We start from the raw sequence: 26,878 nt of genomic DNA, 5'->3' as shown, positions 1-26,878 counted from the left end.
CCGGCATGACATGAACCTGGTACTAGTCCACGTTATGAGCAAGGCACTCAACTACCTTGGAATCAAGCACCCACACTGTGGTCAGGCCTCGGTGGGGGTCATTGAACATGTCAGTTATAAGAGGGCTAGAACACTAAGCAAATACCTTTTGAACAAATTTTGATGCAATGACAGATATGTGTAAGGAAGGGAGTCCCATTCAGATGTCTTATATGGGGTCCATCTTAGACTAGTTACGCCCTTGGCCTTGGAAATGATGTAATGTAGAAGGAACACAGCTGAAATAACAATTCAGATAGAAAATTAGTTGGTGATTTTTGTGATGATTTTCTTCTACTATGGTAAAACCATTTTTGTTGATAATTCTCTCCCCACAGATCAGTTATGGAGCGATGGAGTCTATATTTAACGACAAGCTCCGCTTCCCTTATTTCTATCGCACAGTCCCTGAGGAGTCCGCGCAGTATGAAGCCCTGGCTCTTCTTCTGAAGCATTTTGGCTGGAGCTGGGTGGGGATGGTGACAGCAGATGACGAGAGCAGCCGACGCGCCAGCATGGAGCTCTACAACGTCATCACGCGGAGCGGCGTCTGCGTAGCTTTCAGAGATTTCGTGAAAGATTTTGATTCTTATTTTACATGGAATACATTACATCACATCCAGAAGACGGATTGTGATGTGGTTATATTTATTGGTAACTCGTACGGCCTACGGTCATTGTTCATTATGTTGAATGATATTAACAATCCGAGGAAAGTTATTATCGTAATCTCACTCATCTTTCCAGAAGATTTACTGTTTATGATCACAATGCACGGATCTCTGCAGCTCACCCTCCAAAAAGGAAGAATTCCCGCATTTCAAAAACATTTAAACACAGCCGGTCCATTCAAATACCCGAACATGACGATACTCTATGATGTATGGGAGGACTATCTGTCTTGTTGCTTTGTACATTGTAAACGTTCACTGAAACCATGTGGTAAAAGAGACGACCTCGGTAGGTTGTATCACTCTCTCTTTGAGGTAGACAATTTCCGTCACACCTTCCGAGTTTATTCTGCAGTGTATATTGTGGCTTACGCCCTACATGATCTCATAGATTTATACAAAGGGCAAGAACGACCCGAATTATCTAGAACCCAAATCTCAACAAATGCCTGGAAGGTGAGATCTCCGGACGCTTCACATTGCAAAACTTCACTGAAGTTATAGTGTATAAAAGTAACTGATGGAGATAAAATGGTGATTGCCGAATTATGTCCAACCCTCCAAAAAACAATTCCGTGTATACTTGAGTATATGTCAACCCGAGTATAATCCGAGGCCCCTAAATAACTGGAAAAACTTATTGACTCAAGGAAAAGCCTAGGGTGTGAAATACATTGGTCACAGCCTCCCCGAGTAATGAAATGCCCTGCAGTGACCCCCCCCCCCCACTTTTGGAACTCCCTGCATCCAGCTGCCCCTATTGATGAATGATCCTGCAGCCTATAGGGTATAAAAAAATACTATACTCACCTTCCAGTGATGCCCGATGCTCCCTGCGTCTCCTCTTCCTTCAGCTCTTCTTCAGTAAAAAAGCGGACACAGAGGCGTCCCTGAGCTCTACCTGCCGGCGCACAGTATGGACGCGTCTATGAGCGCTTTGTTACAGATGAAGAGCTGAAGGAAGAGGAGCCGTGGGGAGCATCAGGCAGGCAATTATAGAAGTTTCTTTTTTATACCCTCGCGTATAACCCGAGGTGTAACACATTTTTTTGTGCTGAAAAACTCGGCTTATACACGAGTATATACGGTAAGTATATACGGTAAGTAGGTATTATATACCTATATACCTATATTCTTTATATTCCATGCAGTGTCCTGGGAAGCTAGAATGATGAGGCATGGAGTATGATGGAGCTAATACCACCTTGGCTACAAGATTCTCACCTGTCCCTAGGGCAAATGTTTCCTCCACCCCCTCTGTGTTTCCTCCGTGTCCCCAGATCCCTCTGTGTGTGTATTTTATGTATACTTCATAGCCAGGCTTGTCATAAATCAGGAATTTCGATTTCTTGTCACTGAATCTATGATCAGAATCCTCCGAGGTTCCTAGGGTTTCAAGCACCATGGATTCTGGAGTCAGGAAGCCAACAAAATAGGTGTCAGACAATGAGCTCAGGATTTCATGGGGGTGTTTGGTATTATTGGACCTCATGCTGAAAGTATCTTCTTACATGACCCCTGGTAGAACATATGGCATGATTAGGAAATATGTCCCCATCTTCCCCACCTTGATCCAGGTGCAGCCACGCCCCTTCTCACATGACATAGGGGCGGGTAAGATAGTTATATAAAAAGAGCCTTCACCAGAATTCACTAGGGGTCAGTTTCAGAAAATGCAACCAAGCTTTGCAGAGCTGTCCGAGGACTTATTCGGTTTCTCCTCCGGGGATCACTTTGCCAGGCTGTTATTTTATCCCTATTTATTTTTACTGTTTTGCTTTTATGTATGTCTGTTTATTTCACTATTTATTGTAACCTATAAACATTGCACTTTTGTATATTAAATTGTCCTATAGTAAGTTTTACCTTGTGGCTCTACACATCCCCAGTACTTTTGGAGAGTTGGATTCCCACTAAGCTGTGTAACCCTGTGAATGACTGTGTAGCTATAAGCTGTATGTGTCCAGGTACGGCACATAGAGGAGTCTGTATCTGGGGGTATGTGGGCAGTCCTGGTGCAGACGCCGCGTTACCACATAATTTCGGTTGGTGGCAGCTCTGTGTAGTAGCGTTCCATAAGCAGGTAAGTGGCAGGGAGATACAAAGGGGCACATTTACTTACCCAATCCAGCGAGTTCCCCGAAAGTGCAGTGTCCAACAATAATGCACTGTGCGGCGATTACTCGATATCCTGCATGTGTTGCTTCCCCGCTCAGGTCTGACAGAGTTCACCTTCTTCTTTCTGGTGCATGTAAGTACTTGATCTTGTGACACAATTTGAAAGTTAAATCCCACGCTCAGTCAGAATTAATCGGATCGTCCGACAGCCGCCCCTCCCGCCACTGATATGTGTCGCATGGAAGCAGCGCAGCTGTGCCAAAAACCGATCATGTGCGGCCAAATCCCAGCGCAGACACTTCTTATATATCTATTCAAGCCGTGTAATCCCCAAAAATGGTGCACAGTCTGGTGAAACTGCACAGCGCGACCCTTAGTAAATGAGCCCCACAATCTAAAGTCACTTATAATTATAGGCCCACTACAAAAAAAAACATTTGTACCACACAATTAGGAAATAAACCAGCAGTGGTGAGCATCAGGAAGTGCCCAGTCCAGTAGGTGAGGATGGACACAGGAGTCTGATGAATATAGGTGGTCACTGACCCTATTGTGCCTTATACAGGAACTGGTCCCAAAGGTGGTACCTAATTAGACTTTGTACTGCCCTGGTAAGCGTAGGAGCTATCACCAAGGCCATGGCCAGCCCTATGCTATCTCTTTCACTACACAGTGGTGTATACAGGGTAAAAAGCAGCAGCTGTTCATCATACCGCCGGGACTATTACTAATAATCATCATACTGGGGGCACTATTGCTAATAATCATCATACTAGGGGCATTATTACTAATAATCATCATACTGGGGGCACTATTACTAATAGTCATCATACTGGGGGCACTATTACTAATAGTCATCATACTGGGGGCTATATTACTAATAATCATCATACTGGGGACATTATTACCGATAATCATCATAATGGGGGCAGAATTACTAATAATCATCACACTGGGGGCACTAATACTAATAATCATCATACTGGGGACACTATTGCTAATAATCATCATACTAGGGGCAATATTACTAATAATCATCATACTGGGGGAACTATTACTAAAAATGATCATACTGGAGGCAATGTTAATAATAATCAGCATACTGGGGGCACTATTACTGATAATCATCATACTTGGGACATTATTACTGATAATCATCATAATGGGGGCAGTATAACTAATAATCTGCATACTGGGGGCACTATTACAAATAATAATCATACTGGGGGGCACTATTACTAATAATCATCATACTGGGTGCAGTATTAATAATAATCATCATACTGGGGGCACAATTACTAATAATCAGCATTCCGGGAGCACTATTACTAATAATCATCATACTGGGGGCACTATTACTAACAATCATCATACTGGGGGCACTATTACTAATAATCAGCATTCCGGGAGCACTATTACTAATAATCATCATACTGGGGGCACTATAACTAATAAATATCATACTGGGGGCACTATTTCTAATAATCAGCATCCTGGAGGTACTATTTCTAATAAAAAGCACACCGGGGGCACTATTACTAATCATCATACTGGGGGCTATATTACTAATAATCATCATACTGGAGGTACTATTTCTAATAATAAGCACACTGGGGGCACTATTACTAATAATCATCATACTGGGGGCACTATTACTAATAATAATCATACTGGGGGCACTATTACTAATAATCAGCATTATGGGGGTACTATTACTAATATTCAGCATACTGCAGGCACTATTACTAATAATCAGCATACTGGGGGCACTATTACTAATAATCAGCATTATGGGGGTCACTATTACTAATAATCAGAATACGGGGGTACTATTAATAATAATCAGCATTCTGGGGGCACTATTATTAATAATCATCATACTGGAGGGCACTATTATTAAAAATCATCATACTGGGGACACTATTACTAATAATCATCATACTGGGGGGCACTATTACTAATAATCAGCATATTGTGGGCACTATTAATAATAATCATCATACTGGGGGGCACTATTACTAATAATCAGCATATTGTGGGCACTATTAATAATAATCATCATACTGGGGGGCACTATTACTAATAATCAGCATACTGGGAAGCACTATTGCTAATAATCATCATATTGGGGGGCACTATTACTAATAATCATCATACTGGGGGGCACTATTATTAAAAATCATCATACTGGGGGCACTATTACTAATAATCATCATACTGGGGGGCACTATTACTAATAATCAGCATATTGTGGGCACTATTACTAATAATCATCATACTGGGGGTACTATTACTAATAATCATGATGCTGGGGGCACTATTACTAATAATCATCATACTGGGGGCACTATTACTGATAATCATCATAATGGGGGCAGTATTACTAATAATCTGCATACTGGGGGCACTATTACAAATAATAATCATACTGGGGGGCACTATTACTAATAGTCATCATACTGGGTGCAGTATTAATAATAATCATCATACAGGGGGCACAATTACTAATAATCAGCATTCCGGGAGCACTATTACTGATAATCATCATACTTGGGACATTATTACTGATAATCATCATAATGGGGGCAGTATTACTAATAATCTGCATACTGGGGGCACTATTACAAATAATAATCATACTGGGGGGCACTATTACTAATAGTCATCATACTGGGTGCAGTATTAATAATAATCATCATACAGGGGGCACAATTACTAATAATCAGCATTCCGGGAGCACTATTACTAATAATCATCATACTGGGGGCACTATTACTAATAAATATCATACTGGGGGCACTATTTCTAATAATCAACATCCTGGAGGTACTATTTCTAATAAAAAGCACACCGGGGGCACTATTACTAATAATTATCATACTGGGGGCACTATTAATAATAATAATCATACTGGAGGTACTATTTCTAATAATAAGCACACTGGGGGCACTATTACTAATAATCATCATACTGGGGGCACTATTACTAATAATAATCATACTGGGGGCACTATTACTAATAATCAGCATTATGGGGGTACTATTACTAATAATCAGCATACTGCAGGCACTATTACTAATAATCAGCATTATGGGGGTCACTATTACTAATAATCAGAATACTGGGGGTACTATTAATAATAATCAGCATTCTGGGGGCACTATTATTAATAATCATCATACTGGGGGGCACTATTATTAAAAATCATCATACTGGGGACACTATTACTAATAATCATCATACTGGGGGCACTATTACTAATAATCAGCATACTGGAGGGCACTATTACTAATAATCAGCATTATGGGGGTACTATTACTAATAATCATCATACTGAGGGGCACTATTACTAATAATCATCATACTGGGAAGCACTATTGCTAATAATCATCATATTGGGGGGCACTATTATTAATAATCAGCACACTGGGGGCACTATTACAAATACTCATCATACTGGGGGAACTATTACTAATAATCATCATACTGGGGGCATTATTACTACTAATCATCATACTGGGGGGCACTATTAATAATAATCATACTGGGGGGCACTATTACTAATAATCATCATACTGGGGGGGGGGCATTATTACTAATAATCATCATACTGGTGTGGGGCATTATTACTAATAATCATCATACTGGTGAGGGCTCTATTACTAATAATCATCATACTGGGGGCACTATTACTAATAATCATCATACTGGGGGCAATATTACTAATAATCATCATACTGAGGACACTATTACTAATAATCATCATACTGGGGGCACTATAACTAATAATCATCATACTGGGTGGCACTATTACTAATAATCATCATACTGGGGGCACTATTACTAATAATCAGCATACTGGGGGGGCACTATTACTAATAATCAGCATACTGGGAAGCACTATTGCTAATAATCATATTGGGGGGCACTATTATTAATAATCAGCACACTGGGGGCACTATTGCTAATAATCATCATACTGGGGGGAACTATTACTAATAATCATCATACTGGGGGTATTATTACTAATAATCATCATACTGGGGGGCACTATTACTAATAATCATCATACTGGGGTGGCATTATTACTAATAATCATCATACTGGGGGGGGGGGCATTATTACTAATAATCATCATACTGGTGGGGGCACTATTACTAATAATCATCATACTGGGGGCTATATTACTAATAATCATCATACTGAGGACACTATTACTAATAATCATCATACTGGGGGCACTATTACTAATAATCATCATCATACTGGGGGCTATATTACTAATAATCATCATACTGGGGGCTATATTACTAATAATCATCATACTGGGGGCACTATTACTAATAATCATCATCATACTGGGGGCACAATTACTAATAATCATCATACTGGGGGCTATATTACTAATAATCATCATACTGGGGGCTATATTACTAATAATCATCATACTGGGGGCACTATTACTAATAATCATCATACTGGGGGCACTATTACTAATAATCATCATGCAGGGAGCACTATTAGCATCTAGGGTTTTGGATGATTACTATGTGGTGAAAGTAATAGTTTTTGCCAAACTCCTAGTAATTTTTGTTTTTTTTCAGTGATTGCTCCTCTGGTTACTGATATCACCTGGTAAACCCTTTATCTTGTCCTGGACCATTTCTACATATAATATGATTAACCCCATGGATCTCCGTCCATATTTTCTATATTTTTCAGCTTTTTCTAATTTGTTTGCTCTCCCTTTTAGCTCAATAAATATATAAGAAGAGTTCATTTTACAACTACTGGAGGAGAATCCATTTACTTTGATGCTAAAGGAAACTTTCCCTCTGGATTTGACCTGGTAAATTATTACATATACGCGAACCATTCAGTGAGGGAGCGCACGGTCGGACATTTCTATGAAGACAACGGTCGCCACCAGTTTTCTATAAATGAACGTTCAATTATCTGGAATTGGAACTATCAGTATTTGCAGGTGAATAAGGTTTATTACACTCTGCAGTCTAGAGGATTCTTCATGTAGACGCGTCTTCTAGTCTTCTTTATTATTATTTATGTAATAAGAAGTACCGTATATACTCGAGTATAAGCGACCCAAGTATAAGCCAAGGCCCCTAATTTTACCACAAAAACCTGGTTAAACCTAGATTTTTTTTACCCGAGTATAAGGCGAGTTTGGGTTTTCAGCACATTTATTTGTTTTTTGTGCTGAAAAACTAGGCTTATACTCGAGTATGTATGGTAGATGACATAATGTGGAGTCCTGGCCGCAGCTTCCGCTGGGTGAGAAATACTCTGCAGCTTTACAACTTGTCAATCTTAATGCTAAAAAGTAATTGAAAAGGAATGAAAATGGCCCCAATGTTACAAAAATAAAAACTTCTCTGTTTAATTATTTAGGACTTTGTACCTGGTGCCAGGTTTTACCAAATTCTACCCATACACATGGAGGTTACACCTTAGTCAGCTCTACCGCTATGTTATTTCATGTACATTGAAATGGTTTAGTTAGAAGAAGACATCAGTCCAATAAGTCCAACCTACATCTTATTTTGTGTTAATCCAGGAGAAGGCAAAAATAAAAAATGATAGGTCATGGGAGGCTGCGAAAAAGGTGCAGTATAGGTCATGGGAGGCTGCGAAAAAGGTGCAGGATAAGGTCATGGGAGGCTGGGGAAAGGTGCAGGATAGGTCATGGGAGGCTGGAAAAAATGTGCAGGATAGGTCATGGGAGGCTGGGAAAATGTGCAGTATAGGTCATGGGAGGCTGGGAAAAAGGTGCAGGATAGGTCATGGGAGGCTGGGAAAAAGGTGCAGGATAGGTCATGGGAGGCTGAGAAAATGGTGAAGGATAGGTCATGGGAGGCTGGGAAAAAGGTTTAGGATAGGTCATGGGAGGCTGGGAAAAAGGTGCAGGATAGGTCATGGGAAGCGGCAGAACAGGTGCAGGAAAGATCATAAAAGGCTGGAAAAAATGTGCAGGATAGGTCATGGGAGGCTGGGAAAAAGGTGCAGGAAAGGTCATGGGAGGCTGGGAAAAAGGTGCAGGATAGGTCATGGGAGGCTTGGGAAAGGTGCAGGATAGGTCATGGGGGAATGGGAAAAGGTGCAGGATAGGTCATGGTAGGTTGGGAAAAAGTTGCAGGATAGGTCTATATTACTAATAATGGGAGGCTGGGAAAAAGGTGCAGTATAGGTCATGGGACGATGGGAAAAAGGTGCAGGATAGGTCATGGGAGGCTGGGAAAAAGGTGCAGGAAAGGTCATGGGAGGCTGGGAAAAAGGTGCAGGATAAGTCATGGGAGGCTTGGGAAAGGTGCAGGATAGGTCATTGGAGGCTGGAAAAAGGTGCAGGATAGGTCATGGAAGGTTGGTAAAAAGTTGCAGGATAGGTCATGGGAGGCTGGGAAAAAGGTGCAGTATAGGTCATGGGACGATGGGAAAAAGGTGCAGGATAGTTCATGGGAGGCTGAGGAAAGGTGCAGGATAGGTCATGGAAGGCGGGGAAAGGTGCAGGATGGGTCATGGGAGTCTGGGAAAAAGGTGCAGTTTAGGTCATGGGAGGATAAGAAAAAGGTGCAGGATAGGTCATGGGAGGCTGAGGAAAGGTGCAAGATAGGTCATGGGAGGCTTGGGAAAGTTGTAGGATAGGTCATGGGAGGCTGGGAAAAAGGTTCAGGATAAGTCATGGAAGGCTGGAAAAAAGTTGCAGGATAGATCATAAAAGGCTGGAAAAAATGTGCAGGATAGGTCATGGGAGGCTGCGAAAAAGTTGCTGGATAGGTCATGGGAGGCTGCGAAAAATGTGCAGGATAGGTCATGGGAGGCTGCGAAAAAGTTGCTGGATAGGTCATGGGAGGCTGCGAAAAAGTTTCTGGATAGGTCATGGGAGGCTGCGAAAAAGGTGCAGGAAAGGTCATGGGAGGCTTGGGAAAGGTGCAGGATAGGTCATGGGGGAATGGGAAAAGGTGCAGGATAGGTCATGGAAGGTTGGAAAAAAGTTGCAGGATAGGTCATGGGAGGCTGGGAAAAAGGTGCAGTATAGGTCATGGGAGGCTGGAAAAAAGGTGCAGGATAGGTCATGGGAGGCTGGGAAAAAGGTGCAGGATAGGTCATGGGAGGCTTGGGTAAGGTGCAGGATAGGTCATGGGAGGCTGGAAAAAGGTGCAGGATAGGTCATGGAAGGTTGGGAAAAAGTTGCAGGATAGGTCATGGGAGGCTGGGAAAAAGGTGCAGTATAGGTCATGGGACGATGGGAAAAAGGTGCAGGATAGGTCATGGGAGGCTGAGGAAAGGTGAAGGATAGGTCATGGAAGGCGGGGAAAGGTGCAGGATGGGTCATGGGAGTCTGGGAAAAAGGTGCAGTTTAGGTCATGGGAGGATAAGAAAAAGGTGCAGGATAGGTCATGGGAGGCTGAGGAAAGGTGCAAGATAGGTCATGGGAGGCTTGGGAAAGTTGTAGGATAGGTCATGGGAGGCTGGGAAAAAGGTTCAGGATAAGTCATGGAAGGCTGGAAAAAAGTTGCAGGATAGATCATAAAAGGCTGGAAAAAATGTGCAGGATAGGTCATGGGAGGCTGCGAAAAAGTTGCTGGATAGGTCATGGGAGGCTGCGAAAAATGTGCAGGATAGGTCATGGGAGGCTGCGAAAAAGTTGCTGGATAGGTCATGGGAGGCTGCGAAAAAGTTGCTGGATAGGTCATGGGAGGCTGCGAAAAAGGTGCAGGAAAGGTCATGGGAGGCTTGGGAAAGGTGCAGTATAGGTCATGGGAGGCTGGGAAAAAAGTTCATGATAGGTCTGGGAGCATGGGTAAAAGGTGCAGGATAGGTCATGGGAAGCTGGGAATAAGTTGCAGGATAGGTCATGGGAGGCAGGGAATAGGTTGCAGGATAGGTCATGGGAGGCTGGGAAAAAGGTGCATGATAGGTCATGGGAGGCTGAGAAAAAGGCGCAGGATAGGTCATGGGAGGCTAGGAAAAAGGTGCAGGATAGGTCATGGGAGGCTTGGGAAAGGTGCAGGATAGGTCATGGGAGGCTGGGAAAAAGGTTCAGGATAGGTCATGGGAGGCTGGGATTAGGTTGCAGGATAGGTCATGGAAGGATGGGAAAAAGGTGGAGGATAGGTCATGGGAGGCTGAGGAAAGGTGCAGGATAGGTCATGGGAGGTGGGAAAGGTGCAGGATGGGTCTTGGGGTCTGGGAAAGAGGTGCAGTATAGGTCATGGGAGGATGGGAAAATGGTGCAGGATAGGTCATGGGAGGCTGAGGAAAGGTGCAGGATAGGTCATGGGAGGCTGGGAAAAGGGTGCAGTATAGGTCATGGGAGGCTGGGAAAAAGGTTCAGGATAGGTCAAGGGAGGCTAAGGAAAGCTGCAGGATGGGTCATGGGAGGCTGGGAAAAAGTTGCAGGATAGGTCTTGGGAGGCTGGGAAAAGGTGCAGGATAGGTCATGGGAGGCTGAGGAAAGCTGCAGTATAGGTCATGGGAGGCTGGGAAAAAGTTGCAGGATAGGTCTTGGGAGGCTGGGAAAAGGTGCAGGATAGGTCATGGGAGTCTGGGAAAAAGGTATAGTATAGGTCATGGGAGGATGGGAAAAAAGTGCAGGATAGGTCATGGGAGGCTGAGGAAAGGTGCAGGATAGGTCATGGGAGGCTGGGAAAAAGGTGCAGTATAGGTCATGCGAGGATGGTAAAAAAAAGTGCAGGATAGGTCATGGGAGGCTGAGGAAAGGTGCAGGATGGGTTATGGGAGGCTAGGAAAAAGGTGCGAGATAGGTCATGGGAGGTTCGGGAAAGGTGCAGCATAGGTCATGGGAGGCTGGGAAAAAGGTTCAGGATAGGTCATGGGAGGGTGGGATTAGGTTGCAGGATAGGTCATGGGAGGCTGGGAAAAAGTTGCAGGATAGGTCATGGGAGGCTGGGAAAAAGGTGCAGGATAGGTCATGGGATGCTGTAAAAAAGGTGCAGGAAAGGTCATGGGAGGCTGTAAAAAAGGTGCAGGATAGGTCATTTGAGGCTGGGAAAAAGGTGCAGGATAGGTCATTTGAGGCTGGGGAAAGGAGCAGGATAGGTCATGGAAGACTGGAAAAAAGGTGCAGGATATGTCATGGAAGACTAGGAATAAGTTGCAGGATAGGTCATGGGAGGCTGGGGAAAGGTGCAAGATAGGTCATGGGAGTCTTGGAAAAAGGTGCAGTAAAGGTCATGGGAGGATGGGAAAAAGGTGCAGGATAGGTCATGGGAGGCTGGGGAAAGGTGCAGGATAGGTCATAGGAGGCTGGGAAAAAGTTGCAGGATAGGTCATGGGAGGCTGGGGAAAGGTGCAAGATAGGTCATGGGAGTCTTGGAAAAATGTGCAGTAAAGGTCATGGGAGGATGGGAAAAAGGTGCAGGATAGGTCATGGGAGGCTGGGGAAAGGTGCAGGATAGGTCATAGGAGGCTGGGAAAAAGTTGCAGGATAGGTCATGGGAGGCTGGTAGAGATGAGCGAACACTAAAATGCTCGGGTACTCGTTATTCGAGACGAACTTTTCCCGATGCTCGAGTGCTCGTCTCGAATAACGAACCCCATTGAAGTCAATGGGAGACTCGAGCATTTTTCAAGGGGACCAAGGCTCTGCACAGGGAAGCTTGGCCAAACACCTGGGAACCTCAGAAAAGGATGGAAACACCACGGAAATGGACAGGAAACAGCAGGGGCAGCATGCATGGATGCCTCTGAGGCTGCATAATCGCACCATTATGCCAAAATTATGGGCAACAGCATGGCCATGACAGAGTGACAGAATGAAGCTAGATAGCATCTAAAACATCCAATAATTGACCCTGACACTATAGGGGACGGCATGCAGAGGCAGCGGCAGCAGCGGCAGGCATGGCAACATACCCTAAATGGACTCAGGCTTCAAACCAATGGGTAGCAGAGAGGAACCAAAGGAGGTGAGCAAGAAGCGCTCAAATAATATCGGTACATGATAAAAGTTTGCCAGTATATTTTGTGGATTACACAGCAGGGTGGCGACAAAGTTAACATGGAAGCCATGAAAACAACCCAAAATTCTGCCTGACACAGCTCGTTTGATAAGGGGACCATGTATGGAGGCAGTGAACTAGTAGTAGATTAAAGGTGCTGCAGTTAAAACTATGTTAGTTGGATCTTGGCATGGAGCTGGCGCTCCGCTGCCAGGCGAGCTTTCGCCAATCCAAGCCCGTGTCTCTAGGCTACTCCCCAAACAGCACTTCTAAGAACCTTTTGTATAAGATCAAGTGTAGTAGCGTTCTTATAAGTTTAGGATATGCCGGGTGAGGGGAATGTAAACAGATGCGCAAGAAGCGCTGAAATAATATCCCTAAATGGTAAAAGTTTGCAAGTATATTTTGGGGATTACACAGCAGGGTGGCGACAAAGTTAACAACTTTGATGTGGAATGCCCTGTAATAGCTCTTGGGCGGTGTGCCTTTTATCGCCTAGGCTCAGCAGTTTCAGCACCGCCTGCTGTCGCTTAGCGACGGCACTGCTGCTGTGCCTAGAGCTACCGACTGATGGCGCCATGCCCACGGATGGTAATTCGGAGGAGGAGGAGGTGGAGGAGGGGTGGGAGGAGGTATAGTAGGCCTTTGAGACCTGGACCGAGGTAGGCCCCGCAATTCTCTGCGTCGGCAGTATATGACCAGCCCCAGGGTCAGACTCGGTCCCAGCCTGCACCAAGTTAAGTGTAGTAGCGTTCTCATAAGTTTGGGATATGGCGGGTGAGGGGAATGTAAACAGATGCGCAAGAAGCGCATGATGCGCATGGAGCTGGCGTTCCGCTGCCAGGCGAGCTTTCGCCAATCCAAGCCCCTGTCTCTAGGCTACTCCCCAAACAGCACTTCTAAGAACCTTTTGTATAAGATCAAGTGTAGTAGCGTTCTTATAAGTTTAGGATATGCCGGGTGAGGGGAATGTAAACATCTGCGCAAGAAGCGCTGAAATAATATCCGTAAATGGTAAAAGTTTGCCAGTATATTTTGTGGATAACACAGCAGGGTGGCGACAAAGTTAACAACTTTGATGTGGAATCCATGAAAACAACCCAAATTTCTGCCTGACACACCTCGTTTGATAAAGGGACGATGTATGGAGGCAGCTATATGGACGACTTTTGGAGGTAGCAATGGAGACAACGTGTGGAGGCTGCTATGGAGACAATTTAATTTGGATAGTGCCTGTATGTGGCAGTCCCAAACATTTTTCAAACCAGAGGAGCAGGTAGGTGGCCCTCCAGTAAAATGGGATAGATTGAGTGCCTGTATGTGGCAGTCCCAAAAATGTTTCAAACCAGAGGAGCAGGTAGGTGGCCCTGCAGTAAAATGGAATAGATTGAGTGCCTGTATGTGGCAGTCCCAAAAATGTTTCAAACCAGAGGAGCAGGTAGGTGGCCCTGCAGTAAAATGGAATAGATTGAGTGCCTGTATGTGGCAGTCCCAAAAATTGTTCAAACCAGAGGAGCAGGTAGGTGGCCCTGCAGTAAAATGGAATAGATTGAGTGCCTGTATGTGGCAGTCCCAAAAATGTTTCAAACCAGAGGAGCAGGTAGGTGGCCCTCCAGTAAAATGGAATAGATTGAGTGCCTGTATGTGGCAGTCCCAAAAATTGTTCAAACCAGAGGAGCAGGTAGGTGGCCCTCCAGTAAAATGGAATAGATTGAGTGCCTGTATGTGGCAGTCCCAAAAATTGTTCAAACCAGAGGAGCAGGTAGGTGGCCCTGCAGTAAAATGGAATAGATTGAGTGCCTGTATGTGGCAGTCCCAAAAATGTTTCAAACCAGAGGAGCAGGTAGGTGGCCCTCCAGTAAAATGGAATAGATTGAGTGCCTGTATGTGGCAGTCCCAAAAATTGTTCAAACCAGAGGAGCAGGTAGGTGGCCCTGCAGTAAAATGGAATAGATTGAGTGCCTGTATGTGGCACTCACAAAAATTGTTTCAAACAGAGGACCGGGTAGGTGGCCCTCCAGAAAAATTAAATGCATGAAGTACTATAGCAAGAGCCAGTGGGCCCTGTCAAAAAATAGCCAGTTTCCTCTGCTTTACTGTACAAAGAGGAGGAGAAGGAGGAAAATGAGGAGGAGGAGGAGGAGTGGATCAATTATTCAGGTTGAGCTTCCTTCACCTGGTGGAGATTGGAAATTCTGAGAAATCCAGCCTTTATTCATTTTAATAAGCGTCAGCCTGTCAGCGCTGTCAGTCGACAGGCGTGTACGCTTATCGGTGATGATGCCACCAGCTGCACTGAAAACCCGCTCGGACAAGACGCTAGCGGCAGGGCAGGCAAGAACCTCCAAGGCGTACAGCGCCAGTTCGTGCCACATGTTTAGCTTTGAAACCCAGTAGTTGTAGGGAGCTGTGTGATCATTTAGGACGATGGTATGGTCAGCTACGTACTCCCTCACCATCTTTCTGTAAAGATCAGCCCTACTCTGCCGAGACTGGGGACAGGTGACAGTGTCTTGCTGGGGTGACATAAAGCTGGCAAAAGCCTTGTAAAGCGTACCCTTGCCAGTGCTGGACAAGCTGCCTGCTCGCCTACTCTCCCTCGCTACTTGTCCCGCAGAACTACGCACTCTGCCGCTAGCGCTGTCAGAAGGGAAATACTGTTTCAGCTTGTGCACCAGGGCCTGCTGGTATTCATGCATTCTCACACTCCTTTCCTCTCCAGGGATGAGAGTGGGAAGATTTTGCTTGTACCGTGGGTCCAGGAGAGTGAACACCCAGTAATCGGTGCTGGAATAAATTCTTTGAACGCGAGGGTCACGGGATAGGCAGCCTAGCATGAAATCTGCCATATGCGCCAGAGTACCAACGCGTAAGAATTCACTCCCCTCACTGGCCTGACTGTCCATTTCCTCCTCCTCCAACTCCTCCAACTCCTCTTCTTCTGCCCATACACGCTGAACAGTGAAGGACTCAACAATGGTCCCCTCTTGTGTCTCGCCAACATTCTCCTCCTCTTCCTCCTCATCCTCCTCCACCTCCACCTCCTCCGATATGCGCTGAGAAACAGACCTCAGGGTGCTTTGGCTATCAACAAGGGAATATTCTTCCCCCGTCTCTTGTGACGAGCGCAAAGCTTCCGACTTCATGCTGACCAGAGAGTTTTTCAACAGGCCAAGCAGCGGGATGGTGAGGCTGATGATGGCGGCATCGCCACTGACCATCTGTGTTGACTCCTCAAAGTTACTCAGCACCTGACAGATATCAGACATCCACGTCCACTCCTCATTGTAGACTTGAGGAAGCTGACTGACCTGACTACCAGTTCTGGTGGAAGTTGACATCTGGCAGTCTACAATCGCTCTGCGCTGCTGGTAAACTCTGGATAACATGGTCAGTGTTGAATTCCACCTCGTGGGCACGTCGCACAACAGTCGGTGAGCGGGCAGTTGGAGGCGGCGCTGCGCTGCCCTGAGAGTGGCAGCATCTGGGCTGGACTTCCTGAAATGCGCACAGATGCGGCGCACCTTCGTGAGCAAATCAGACAGATTGGGGTATGTCTTGAGGAAACGCTGCACTATCAGATTTAACACATGGGCCAGGCATGGCACATGTGTCAGTCTGCCGAGTTGCAGAGCCGCCACCAGGTTACGGCCGTTGTCACACACAACCATTCCCGGCTTGAGGTTCAGCGGTGCCAGCCACAGATCAGTCTGCGCCGTGATGCCCTGTAATAGCTCTTGGGCGGTGTGCCTTTTGTCGCCTAGGCTCAGCAGTTTGAGCACCGCCTGCTGTCGCTTAGCGACGGCACTGCTGCTGTGCCTAGAGCTACCGACTGATGGCGCCGTGCCCACGGATGGTAGTTCGGAGGAGGAGGTGGAGGAGGGGTGGGAGGAGGAGGAGGCATAGTAGGCCTGAAACACCTGGACCGAGGTAGGCCCCGCAATCCTCGGCGTCGGCAGTATATGAGCAGCCCCAGGGTCAGACTCGGTCCCAGCCTCCACCAAGTTAACCCAATGTGCCGTCAGCGATATATAGTGGCCCTGCCCGGCAGCACTCGTCCACGTGTCCGTGGTCAGGTGGACCTTGTCAGAAACGGCGTTGGTCAGGGCACGGATGATGTTGTCTGACACGTGCTGGTGCAGGGCTGGGACGGCACATCGGGAAAAGTAGTGGCGGCTGGGGACCGAATACCGAGGGGCGGCCGCCGCCATGAGGTTGCGAAAGGCCTCGGTCTCTACTAGCCTATAGGGCAGCATCTCCAGGCTAAGCAATCTGGAGATGTGCACATTAAGGGCTTGGGCGTGCGGGTGGGTTGCACTATATTTGCGTTTCCGCTCCAGCGTCTGGGGTATGGAGAGCTGAACGCTGGTGGATGCTGTGGAGGATCGTGGAGGCGACGATGGGGTTTTTGTGGCAGGGTCCTGGGCAGGGGGCTGACTAGCAGCTGACACAGGGGAAGGAGCAGTGGTGTGCACGGCCGGAGGTGAACGGGCTTGTTGCCACTGAGTGGGGTGCTTAGCATTCATATGCCTGCGCATACTGGTGGTAGTTAAGCTAGTAGTGGTGGAACCCCTGCTGAGCCTGGTTTGGCAAATGTTGCACACCACAGTCCGTCGGTCATCCGGTGTTTCCTTAAAGAACCTCCACACTTCTGAAGATCTAGCCCTCGCCGCAAGAGCCCTCACCACGGGAGCTTCACTAGTTGACAGTGGCGCTGATGCACCAGCTCTGGCCCTGCCTCTCCGTCTGGCCCCACCACTGCCTCTTCCAACCTGTTCAGGTCGAGGACTCTCCTCCGTCTCAGAAGCACTGTGTTCACCCGGCCTCTCAACCCAGCTTGGGTCTGTCACCTCATCATCCTCCGATCCCTCAGTCTGCTCCCCCCTCGGACTTCCTGCCCTGACAACAACTTCCCCACTGTCTGACAACCGTGTCTCCTCATCGTCGGACACCTCTTTACACACTTCCACTACGTCAAGAAGGTCATCATCACCCACAGACTGTGACTGGTGGAAAACCTGGGCATCGGAAAATTGCTCAGCAGCAACCGGACAAGTGGTTTGTGACTGTGGGAAGGGTCCAGAAAACAGTTCCTCAGAGTATGCCGGTTCAAATGCCAAATTTTCCTGGGAGGGGGCAGACTGGGGGGGAGGAGGCTGAGGTGCAGGAGCTGGAGGAGTGGCGATTTCGGTGACATGGGTGGACTGCGTGGAAGACTGACTGGTGGTGGACAAATTGCTCGAAGCATTGTCAGCAATCCACGACATCACCTGTTCGCACTGTTCTGGCCTCAACAGTGCTCTACCACGAGTCCCAGTAACTTCAGACATGAACCTAGGGAGTGTAGCTCTGCGGCGTTCCCCTGCTCCCTCATCAGCAGGTGGTGTCTCACCCCGCCCAGGACCACGGCCTCTGACCCCTGCAGTAGTTGGACGCCCACGTCCCCGCCCTCGTCCTCTACCCCTAGCCCTCGGGTTAAACATTTTTAAAATGAGAGTTATAACTTTATTTTTTTTTTTACTTTTTTTTGTTTTTTTTTGTGTTTTTTTTTTTTTTTTTGTGTTTTTTGTTTTTTTTTTGAGTTTTTAAAACCAAACAATGCTATCCTATTGCTATGGCTATTTTCTAGCCAAGTATCAAAGGAAGCACAGTACTATGCCAGATGAGATGACACTGAGTTCTTGCCTAATAGAAATCCAACCCCTACTGAATTTTGCCACTTCAGCCTTTGCTATGGATATGTGCGCCACTAAGCGCAGAACACAGCGGTCGCAAGTCCCACTACAAATTGCTCAGAATTGGCAAGTACATGCACTGCAGAAACTACAGTCACCAGCAGATCAACCAGAAATCAAATATATAGAACGCTACTGTAGGCTTCAAGAAGCTGTTTGTATTCTCCTATGGCTATTTTCTAGCCAAGTATCAAAGGAAGCACAGTACTATGCCAGATGAGATGACACTGAGTTATTGCCTAATAGAAATCCAACCCCTACTGAATTTTGCCACTTCAGCCTTTGCTATGGATATGTGCGCCACTAAGCGCAGAACACAGCGGTCGCAAGTCTCACTACAAATTGCTCAGAATTGGCAAGTACATGCACTGCAGAAACTACAGCCACCAGCAGATCAACCAGAAATCAAATATATAGAACGCTACTGTAGGCTTCAAGAAGCTGTTTGTATTCTCCTATGGCTATTTTCTAGCCAAGTATCAAAGGAAGCACAGTACTATGCCAGATGAGATGACACTGAGTTATTGCCTAATAGAAATCCAACCCCTACTGAATTTTGCCACTTCAGCCTTTGCTATGGATATGTGCGCCACTAAGCGCAGAACACAGCGGTCGCAAGTCTCACTACAAATTGCTCAGAATTGGCTAGTACATGCACTGCAGAAACTACAGTCACCAGCAGATCAACCAGAAATCAAATATATAGAACGCTACTGTAGGCTTCAAGAAGCTGTTTGTATTCTCCTATGGCTATTTTCTAGCCAAGTATCAAAGGAAGCACAGTACTATGCCAGATGAGATGACACTGAGTTATTGCCTAATAGAAATCCAACCCCTACTGAATTTTGCCACTTCAGCCTTTGCTATGGATATGTGCGCCACTAAGCGCAGAACACAGCGGTCGCAAGTCCCACTACAAATTGCTCAGAATTGGCAAGTACATGCACTGCAGAAACTACAGTCACCAGCAGATCAACCAGAAATCAAATATATAGAACGCTACTGTAGGCTTCAAGAAGCTGTTTGTATTCTCCTATGGCTATTTTCTAGCCAAGTATCAAAGGAAGCACAGTACTATGCCAGATGAGATGACACTGAGTTATTGCCTAATAGAAATCCAACCCCTACTGAATTTTGCCACTTCAGCCTTTGCTATGGATATGTGCGCCACTAAGCGCAGAACACAGCGGTCGCAAGTCTCACTACAAATTGCTCAGAATTGGCAAGTACATGCACTGCAGAAACTACAGCCACCAGCAGATCAACCAGAAATCAAATATATAGAACGCTACTGTAGGCTTCAAGAAGCTGTTTGTATTCTCCTATGGCTATTTTCTAGCCAAGTATCAAAGGAAGCACAGTACTATGCCAGATGAGATGACACTGAGTTATTGCCTAATAGAAATCCAACCCCTACTGAATTTTGCCACTTCAGCCTTTGCTATGGATATGTGCGCCACTAAGCGCAGAACACAGCGGTCGCAAGTCCCACTACAAATTGCTCAGAATTGGCAAGTACATGCACTGCAGAAACTACAGTCACCAGCAGATCAACCAGAAATCAAATATATAGAACGCTACTGTAGGCTTCAAGAAGCTGTTTGTATTCTCCTATGGCTATTTTCTAGCCAAGTATCAAAGGAAGCACAGTACTATGCCAGATGAGATGACACTGAGTTATTGCCTAATAGAAATCCAACCCCTACTGAATTTTCCCACTTCGGTCTTTGCTATGGATATGTGTGCCACTAAGAGCTAAACACAACGGTAGCAAGTCCCCCTGCTAATTCCTCACAAAATGGTAAAAGATGCAAATTAAAATAAAAAAAGTAGAACGTTATTGTAGCCCTAAGAAGGGCTGTTGGGTTCTTTGAGAATCACTCCTGCCTAACAGTAAGCTAATAGAACACCCTAACGCTTTCCCTGAGCAGCAGCAGCTCTCTCCCTAGCGGCATCCAGAGACAGAATGATCCGAGCAGCGCGGCCAGCGGCTAGTCTATCCCAGGGTCACCTGATCTGGCCAGCCAACCACTGCTATCGACGTGTAAGGGTACCACGTCATGCTGGGTGGAGTGCAGAGTCTCCTGGCTTGTGATTGGCTCTGTTTCTGGCCGCCAAAAAGCAAAACGGCGGGAGCTGCCATTTTCTCGAGCGGGCGAAGTATTCGTCCGAGTAACGAGCAGTTTCGAGTACCCTAATGCTCGACCGAGCATCAAGCTCGGACGAGCATGTACGCTCATCTCTAGAGGCTGGGGAAAGGTGCAAGATAGGTCATGGGAGTCTTGGAAAAAGGTGCAGTAAAGGTCATGGGAGGATGGGAAAAAGGTGCAGGATAGGTCATGGGAGGCTTGGAAAAAGGTGCAGGATAGGTCATGGGAGCCTGGGAAAAAGGTGCGATAGGTATTGGGAGGCTGGGAAAAAGGTGCAGGATAGGTCATGGGAGGCTTGGAAAAAAGGTGCGAAAGGTATTGGGAGGCTGGCAAAAAGGTGCAGGATAGGTCATGGGAGGCTAGGAAAAAGGATAGGTATTAGGAGGCTGGGAAAAGGTGCAGGATAGGTAATGGGAGGCTGGCAAAAAGGTACATGATAGGTCATGGGAGGCTGGGAAAAGGGTGCAGGATAAGTCAGGGGAGGCTGGGAAAAACGTGTAGGATAGGTCATGGGAGGCTGGGGAAAGGAGCAGGATAGGTTATGGGAGGCTTTGAAAAAGGTGCAGGATAGGTCATGGGAGCCTGGGAAAAAGTTGCGATAGGTATTGGGAGGCTGACAAAAAGGTGCAGGATAGCTCATGGGAGGCTGAGGAAAGGTGCAGGATAGGTCATGGGAGCCTGGGAAAAAGTTGCGATAGGTATTGGGAGGCTGGCAAAAAGGTGCAGGATAGCTCATGGGAGGCTAGGAAAAAGGTGCAGGATAGGTATTGGGAGGCTGGGAAAAAGGTGAAGGATATGTCATGGGATCCTGGCAAAAAGGTACAGGATAGGCCATGGGAGGCTGGGAAAAGGGTGCAGGATAAGTCATGGGAGGATGGAAAAAAGGTGCCGGATAGGTCATGGGAGGCTGGGAAAAAGGTGCCGGATAGGTCATGGGAGGCTGGGGAAAGGTGCAGGATATGTCATGGGAGACTGGGAAAGAGGTGCAGGATAGGTCATGGGAGGCTGGGGAAAAGGTGAAATTCATCGGACAGCATCAGTTCTCAGTTCTCTATACAGTGCTGAGAGATAGGGATGGGTGGAAGTGGCCGGCCACCTCGGCCAGCCGTAAACTCCCTGTAGCACAGCTTCCGTGTCCCTTTAAATAAATGGGAGCATGGGTCAGATAGGTGGCTGGTGGGACATCGGAAGCAATGGAAGAGGTTAATTCTTTAAAAAAAACTCGTAATTTTTTTGATCTCTCTCAGTTTTGAGGCAGGTGTTCGTTGCACAATAGGGAAGTCAGTCGCAGGAGATAAGGAGACAAGCTAGACTACAGGCTGGAAGCACAATAATATCGCAAGGAAGTATAATCAAGGCTGGATTTAAATAGGAAATCCAATAATGGAAGGGGTGTAGTAAAGACAGAGAAACAGGAACTAGGAACTGGAAGATCATGAACTAGGCCAAGGATCAGCACTGGAGCTGTCCAGAGAGTTGCATAGTTTATCTATACAACAAAGAAAAGGAGCTCCTTTTCTTTGTGGTATAGATTATGTTTTAGGAGTGGTTCCTTATTTAAGGTGGAGGGCTTGACGCCCGGTCCTATTATGTAGCATAATGAAGATGTGGGTTTTGAGTTGCTTAGCTCAGTTGGTAGATATTCTGGTGTAGATTATCGATAACCAAGGAAGAAAATAGTCGCCACAAGTCTGGACAAGCAATAGACTGAGCAAAATCTCTCTTGCAATTTAAGTATAAGATTGTTATAGGACCACATGCTGTAAAAAAAAATGAAAGTTGACGTCTTTCCACGGGTAATTTGTATAACTACAAAAAATAATCTGAATGAAGTTGTGATGAGAGTAGTACCCTACCGAAATCTAGGGGCCTGCTGATTTACAGTCTTCCATGGCAGTACCTGTCCCTCCTCACCAATTGATAGTCCAAGTGACCGGCAGCAGCTCTTTGGTGAGTGCTCTTTACATGTTACTACTGCAGATTTTTGGATATTCCTTGTCCACCCTGGCGCCTCTTCTTCTCCTACTTCTCATATCATTACTATTTTTGTCCTAAATCAAACATTAGAACCCAAAGCTCTACCCTTGAGCTTTCCTTCTCACCTTCCCCTTTCTGTAAAGATCTCAGTTTATCGCTTCCTTGATTTTTGGTGTCCCTGTACATTTGATTGACTTGGGTGAGGCCACTCTTCCGTTTATTGCTCTGGATTATGCTGGTTCTTATGTTCTGGCAGATTCCTGCTAACCCCGGGATAGATGAGCTCTCTGCACCAGAGTTTGCATGACATTATTACATAGTAGATAAAAAACATCACAGTGACGCCGGACTGTATGTATTCCAGACCCCGCGCTCCGTCTGTTGTGAGAGTTGTCTCCCCGGATACAAGAAAGTCCCACAGGAAGGAAAACAGAAATGCTGCTACGACTGCGCCCCCTGTGCAGAAGGCGAGATCTCCAACCAGACCGGTGAGTGCCGGACATTTACCGAATTGTCTAAACTATCTTTGTCTAACTGTTAAATAAAAATAGCTTTGTGGAACTCACTGATTTGAGATCTTTTCTCTGTCATTCACATTTACTTCTCTACGATTGACAGCATAATGGCCATAAAAAACATTGAGGCTCATTTACTTACCCATCCCGTTGACACCGCAGATTCGGAATGTCCGACGAGGATTCTGAGCTGCCACGATTCACTAAGATCGAGCGTCCAATTTCCTGCATGTGTCGCTTCCCCCGCTCAGGTCCGCCGGATTTCACCTTTTGAGTGAGTGCTGATCTTGCGACACAATTTTGAAAGTTAAATTCGGAGGTTAGTCCGAGTCAGTCGGGTTGTCCGACGGCAACGTCCCCGATTTGTGTTGCATGGAAGCAGGCGCCAATGCGCCACAATCCGATCGCATGCAATTCAGAGCAAATCGGAAAAAAGTAAATGTGTCTGATTAGGTTCCCTGATAACCTGACATTAGTAGCTAAACAGTAGCATTGCATCTCATTTTAGCCAATACAGAAACCGACCGCCACAGTAGCCAATATAATAACCATTACCCCAAGTTGTAGTCAAAACTCTTTCCTTTTGTTTGTTTTTTTTGGAGTTTAGGAGCATCCATGAAATGCGGATAGAAATTATTAGCATCTTGTTTGTGCACATCTATCCCAAGAGTATTAGTCTTCTGCGACAAAATGAGTGGGTTCTTAGTGTCTAATAATCATCTGTCAAACAGAGGCAGATACCTGACACTTTATAATAAATTGTGAGTAGAGATGAGCAAGCATTAAAATGCTCAAGTGCTCGTTACTTGGGTCGAACTTTTCCCGATGCTCGAGTGCTCGTATCAAATAACGAGCCCCATTGAAGTTAATGGGAGACTCGAGCATTTTTCACTGAAAGAACATATTGAAAGAACACTAAAGAAGAACACATTGCAGATGTTTGCAGATGATTTCACTGAAAGAACACATTGTAAGAACACAGTGAAGAACACATTGTAAGAACACAGTGAAGAACAGATTGCAGATGTACCGTACATCTGCTAACTTATCGGAAGACACGTGCCCGAACGATGTTCTTCACAATAGTATGTGAAGAACAATATGTGTTCTTCATTATAATGTTCTTCACATACTAACTGTGCAGAGCTTTGTGGATGAGGGTGATTAATTTGAATTGAATATGGAAGATGATGGGCAGCCAGTGCAGTGTCACAGACTGGAGGTATCCATGTAGCGTTGGCATTGAGAGACCATTCTGGCTGCTGCATTAAGAATAAAATGTAGAGGAGAGAGTTTAGTGGAAGACCGATGAGTAGGGAGTTAGAGTAGTGAAGACGAGAGTGAAATGATAAAATACAAACTGATTTTCTTTCCTGTAGACATGGAGAGATGTGTGGAGTGTCCTGAAGACCACTGGTCTAATGATGGAAGAGACGCCTGTGTCCCGCGACCACTTGAGTTCCTGTCCTATGAAGATATTTTGGGATTATCTCTCAGTATCATCAATCTCTTCTTCTGTTTTGTGACTCTCGTTGTGTTGGGGATATTTATAAAACACAAGAACACAGCAATTGTCAAAGCCAATAACCGAACCCCAAGTTACATCCTTCTCCTCTCTCTACTCCTGTCATTCCTATGTCCTCTGTTATTCATAGGACGTCCCACCAGGATGTCATGTCTGCTCCGACAAGTGACATTTGAAGTCATTTTTAGTCTTGCAGTTTCTACAATTTTAGCAAAAACAGTCACCGTAGTCTTGGCCTTTCACACCATCCAACCAGGCAGAACAATGCGGCAGTGGATGGGGAGACACCTGTCCACATCTTTACTTGTTATCGGTATAATAGGAGAAGTTGTGATCTGTGTCTCCTGGTTGATCTGTTCCCCTCCATTCCCTGATTATAACACTGAGATAGAGGTTGGGAAGATAATCTTACAATGTGATGAGGGATCTGCCGTAGCTTTCTTCCTGTCCATTGGCTACATTGGATTCCTGGCGGTGTTGAGCTTTATTGTAGCATTTTTGGCCCGGAAACTTCCAGATGCCTTCAACGAGGCTCAGTACATCACCTTCAGCATGCTGGTCTTCTGCAGTGTGTGGATCTCCTTCATCCCGGCCTATCTCAGCACCAAGGGGAAGTACATGGTGGCCGTGGAGGTTTTCGCCATCTCAGCTTCTAGTGCAGGACTTCTGGGCTGCATCTTCATCCCCAAATGTTACATAATTCTACTGAGACCAGAACTGAACAAAAAGTCAAAGTTGATTAAAATTAATTATGATGAATAACTGTATCTATAACCATTTTTAAAGTCTCACTTATCATTATCCATCGACTGTGGTCTGAGTTTTTCTTCTCTTTTGTTTTTAATCTTTCTTAATTGTAGACGTCCAGGCGATTGTGTGTAGACCAAGACATATGAGTGAGACCTACACGGAGGTGCAGGAGGCCTTGGTTTTATGACGTTACAACTTAAGAGCTGAGTTGTTTGCACTGAAGTGTCCATTTTGGCAATTTTTTTTTTCTAACTGATGAATCAGTTTATTATTGTTAAAACCCATAGAAAATCTACAACACGAGCCAGAACCGTGGCCCACACGAGGAGAGAGTGGAAATGTAGGGGCCTTTTGCCCTAAATTTTTAAAGCGTTAATTAAAAAAAGCTTCAAGACTGGCCCTTTGTTCACACTATGGATCCACAATTGTGTCCGTAAGGGACTGTACCAATGGCCTACTTAAATCAATATAGCATCGCAAGGTGAATAATGTAAAACTTAACATTTATTTCATTGATAAAATTTATAAAAACCACTATTACCACAAATATTGCACCAACACCTATTAGCCACTGTATTGTACTGACAAAGAGTACATACTTTAGTACCAAGGTACACAGAGAGGTGCCATCATGACCACTGATAACAGGGGGAATCCCCAAAGATAGATAAATATTGGAAAAAAAATCTATACAAATATTAACAGTATGTACACGCAATGTATCATGAACGGACAGCTCAAATATATGCACTGGTTGAGGACAGGTAAGTGACAATCAATCCTAGATATACGTCAACTAACTTGTATTCGTATGAACCCAATGCATGGAGGGAAAAGGTGTATGCTACAACAATAATAGCAGTATGCAAAGGGAAAAAAAGGAAATTTCTTACCAATCATGGGCGCAGGATTCCGACCATCAGATTCATACAGATAGTGAAGAACCTAAGAACCTTACATACTGATATGTCACCTACTTTCGTCCATAAACTCCCGTCCTAACAAGGACGGTCCACAGCTTTCTCTAACGTGTAACTCGCCCTTACTGTTGAAACCCTACGTTATCAGATGGTCCCATAGCAGGAAATTGTCCCAACGCGTTTCTTCCACAATCCCGCGGATTCATCAGGGGATACATATGTCACAAATGTCGGTGACTGATCGAACTTTTGAATCTTTAGTTGTAGAGAACAGGCAGTGGCTCCATTGGTCTCCAAACTGTCCGGCTTAGTGAAGCCCAGACATGCGACTGGCGTGTGCAGCGTTTTACTGCGCATAACCAGCTGTCTTTTAAAGCAGCCGGCTAAAGCACGCCGTCAAACCGCCTAGTTCCAGATGGTGCCGATCACGTGACTGGTCATGTGATCAGTCACATGACACCGGGGAGGCGGCGCAATATGCCGTGACGTCAGATGGGA

General features: G+C 45.6%; 1 protein-coding gene across 1 annotated transcript; it reads left to right on the top strand.

Annotated features, from left to right (window-relative positions):
• The first annotated feature begins 392 nt into the window (after positions 1 to 392).
• On the top strand, positions 393 to 25,602 carry LOC140122988 (vomeronasal type-2 receptor 26-like). The gene is made up of 4 exons (XM_072144237.1): positions 393 to 1,166; positions 7,582 to 7,812; positions 23,035 to 23,158; positions 24,565 to 25,602. Exons 1-4 carry the CDS (start codon positions 393 to 395, stop codon positions 25,470 to 25,472), a joined length of 2,037 nt encoding a protein of 678 aa, XP_072000338.1. The 3' UTR covers positions 25,473 to 25,602.
• The last annotated feature ends 1,276 nt before the right edge of the window (positions 25,603 to 26,878 follow it).

Source organism: Engystomops pustulosus, chromosome 3 (assembly GCF_040894005.1).
Source record: "Engystomops pustulosus chromosome 3, aEngPut4.maternal, whole genome shotgun sequence".
NCBI lineage: Eukaryota > Metazoa > Chordata > Amphibia > Anura > Leptodactylidae > Engystomops > Engystomops pustulosus.
This window is presented reverse-complemented; position numbering and strand designations above follow the sequence as displayed.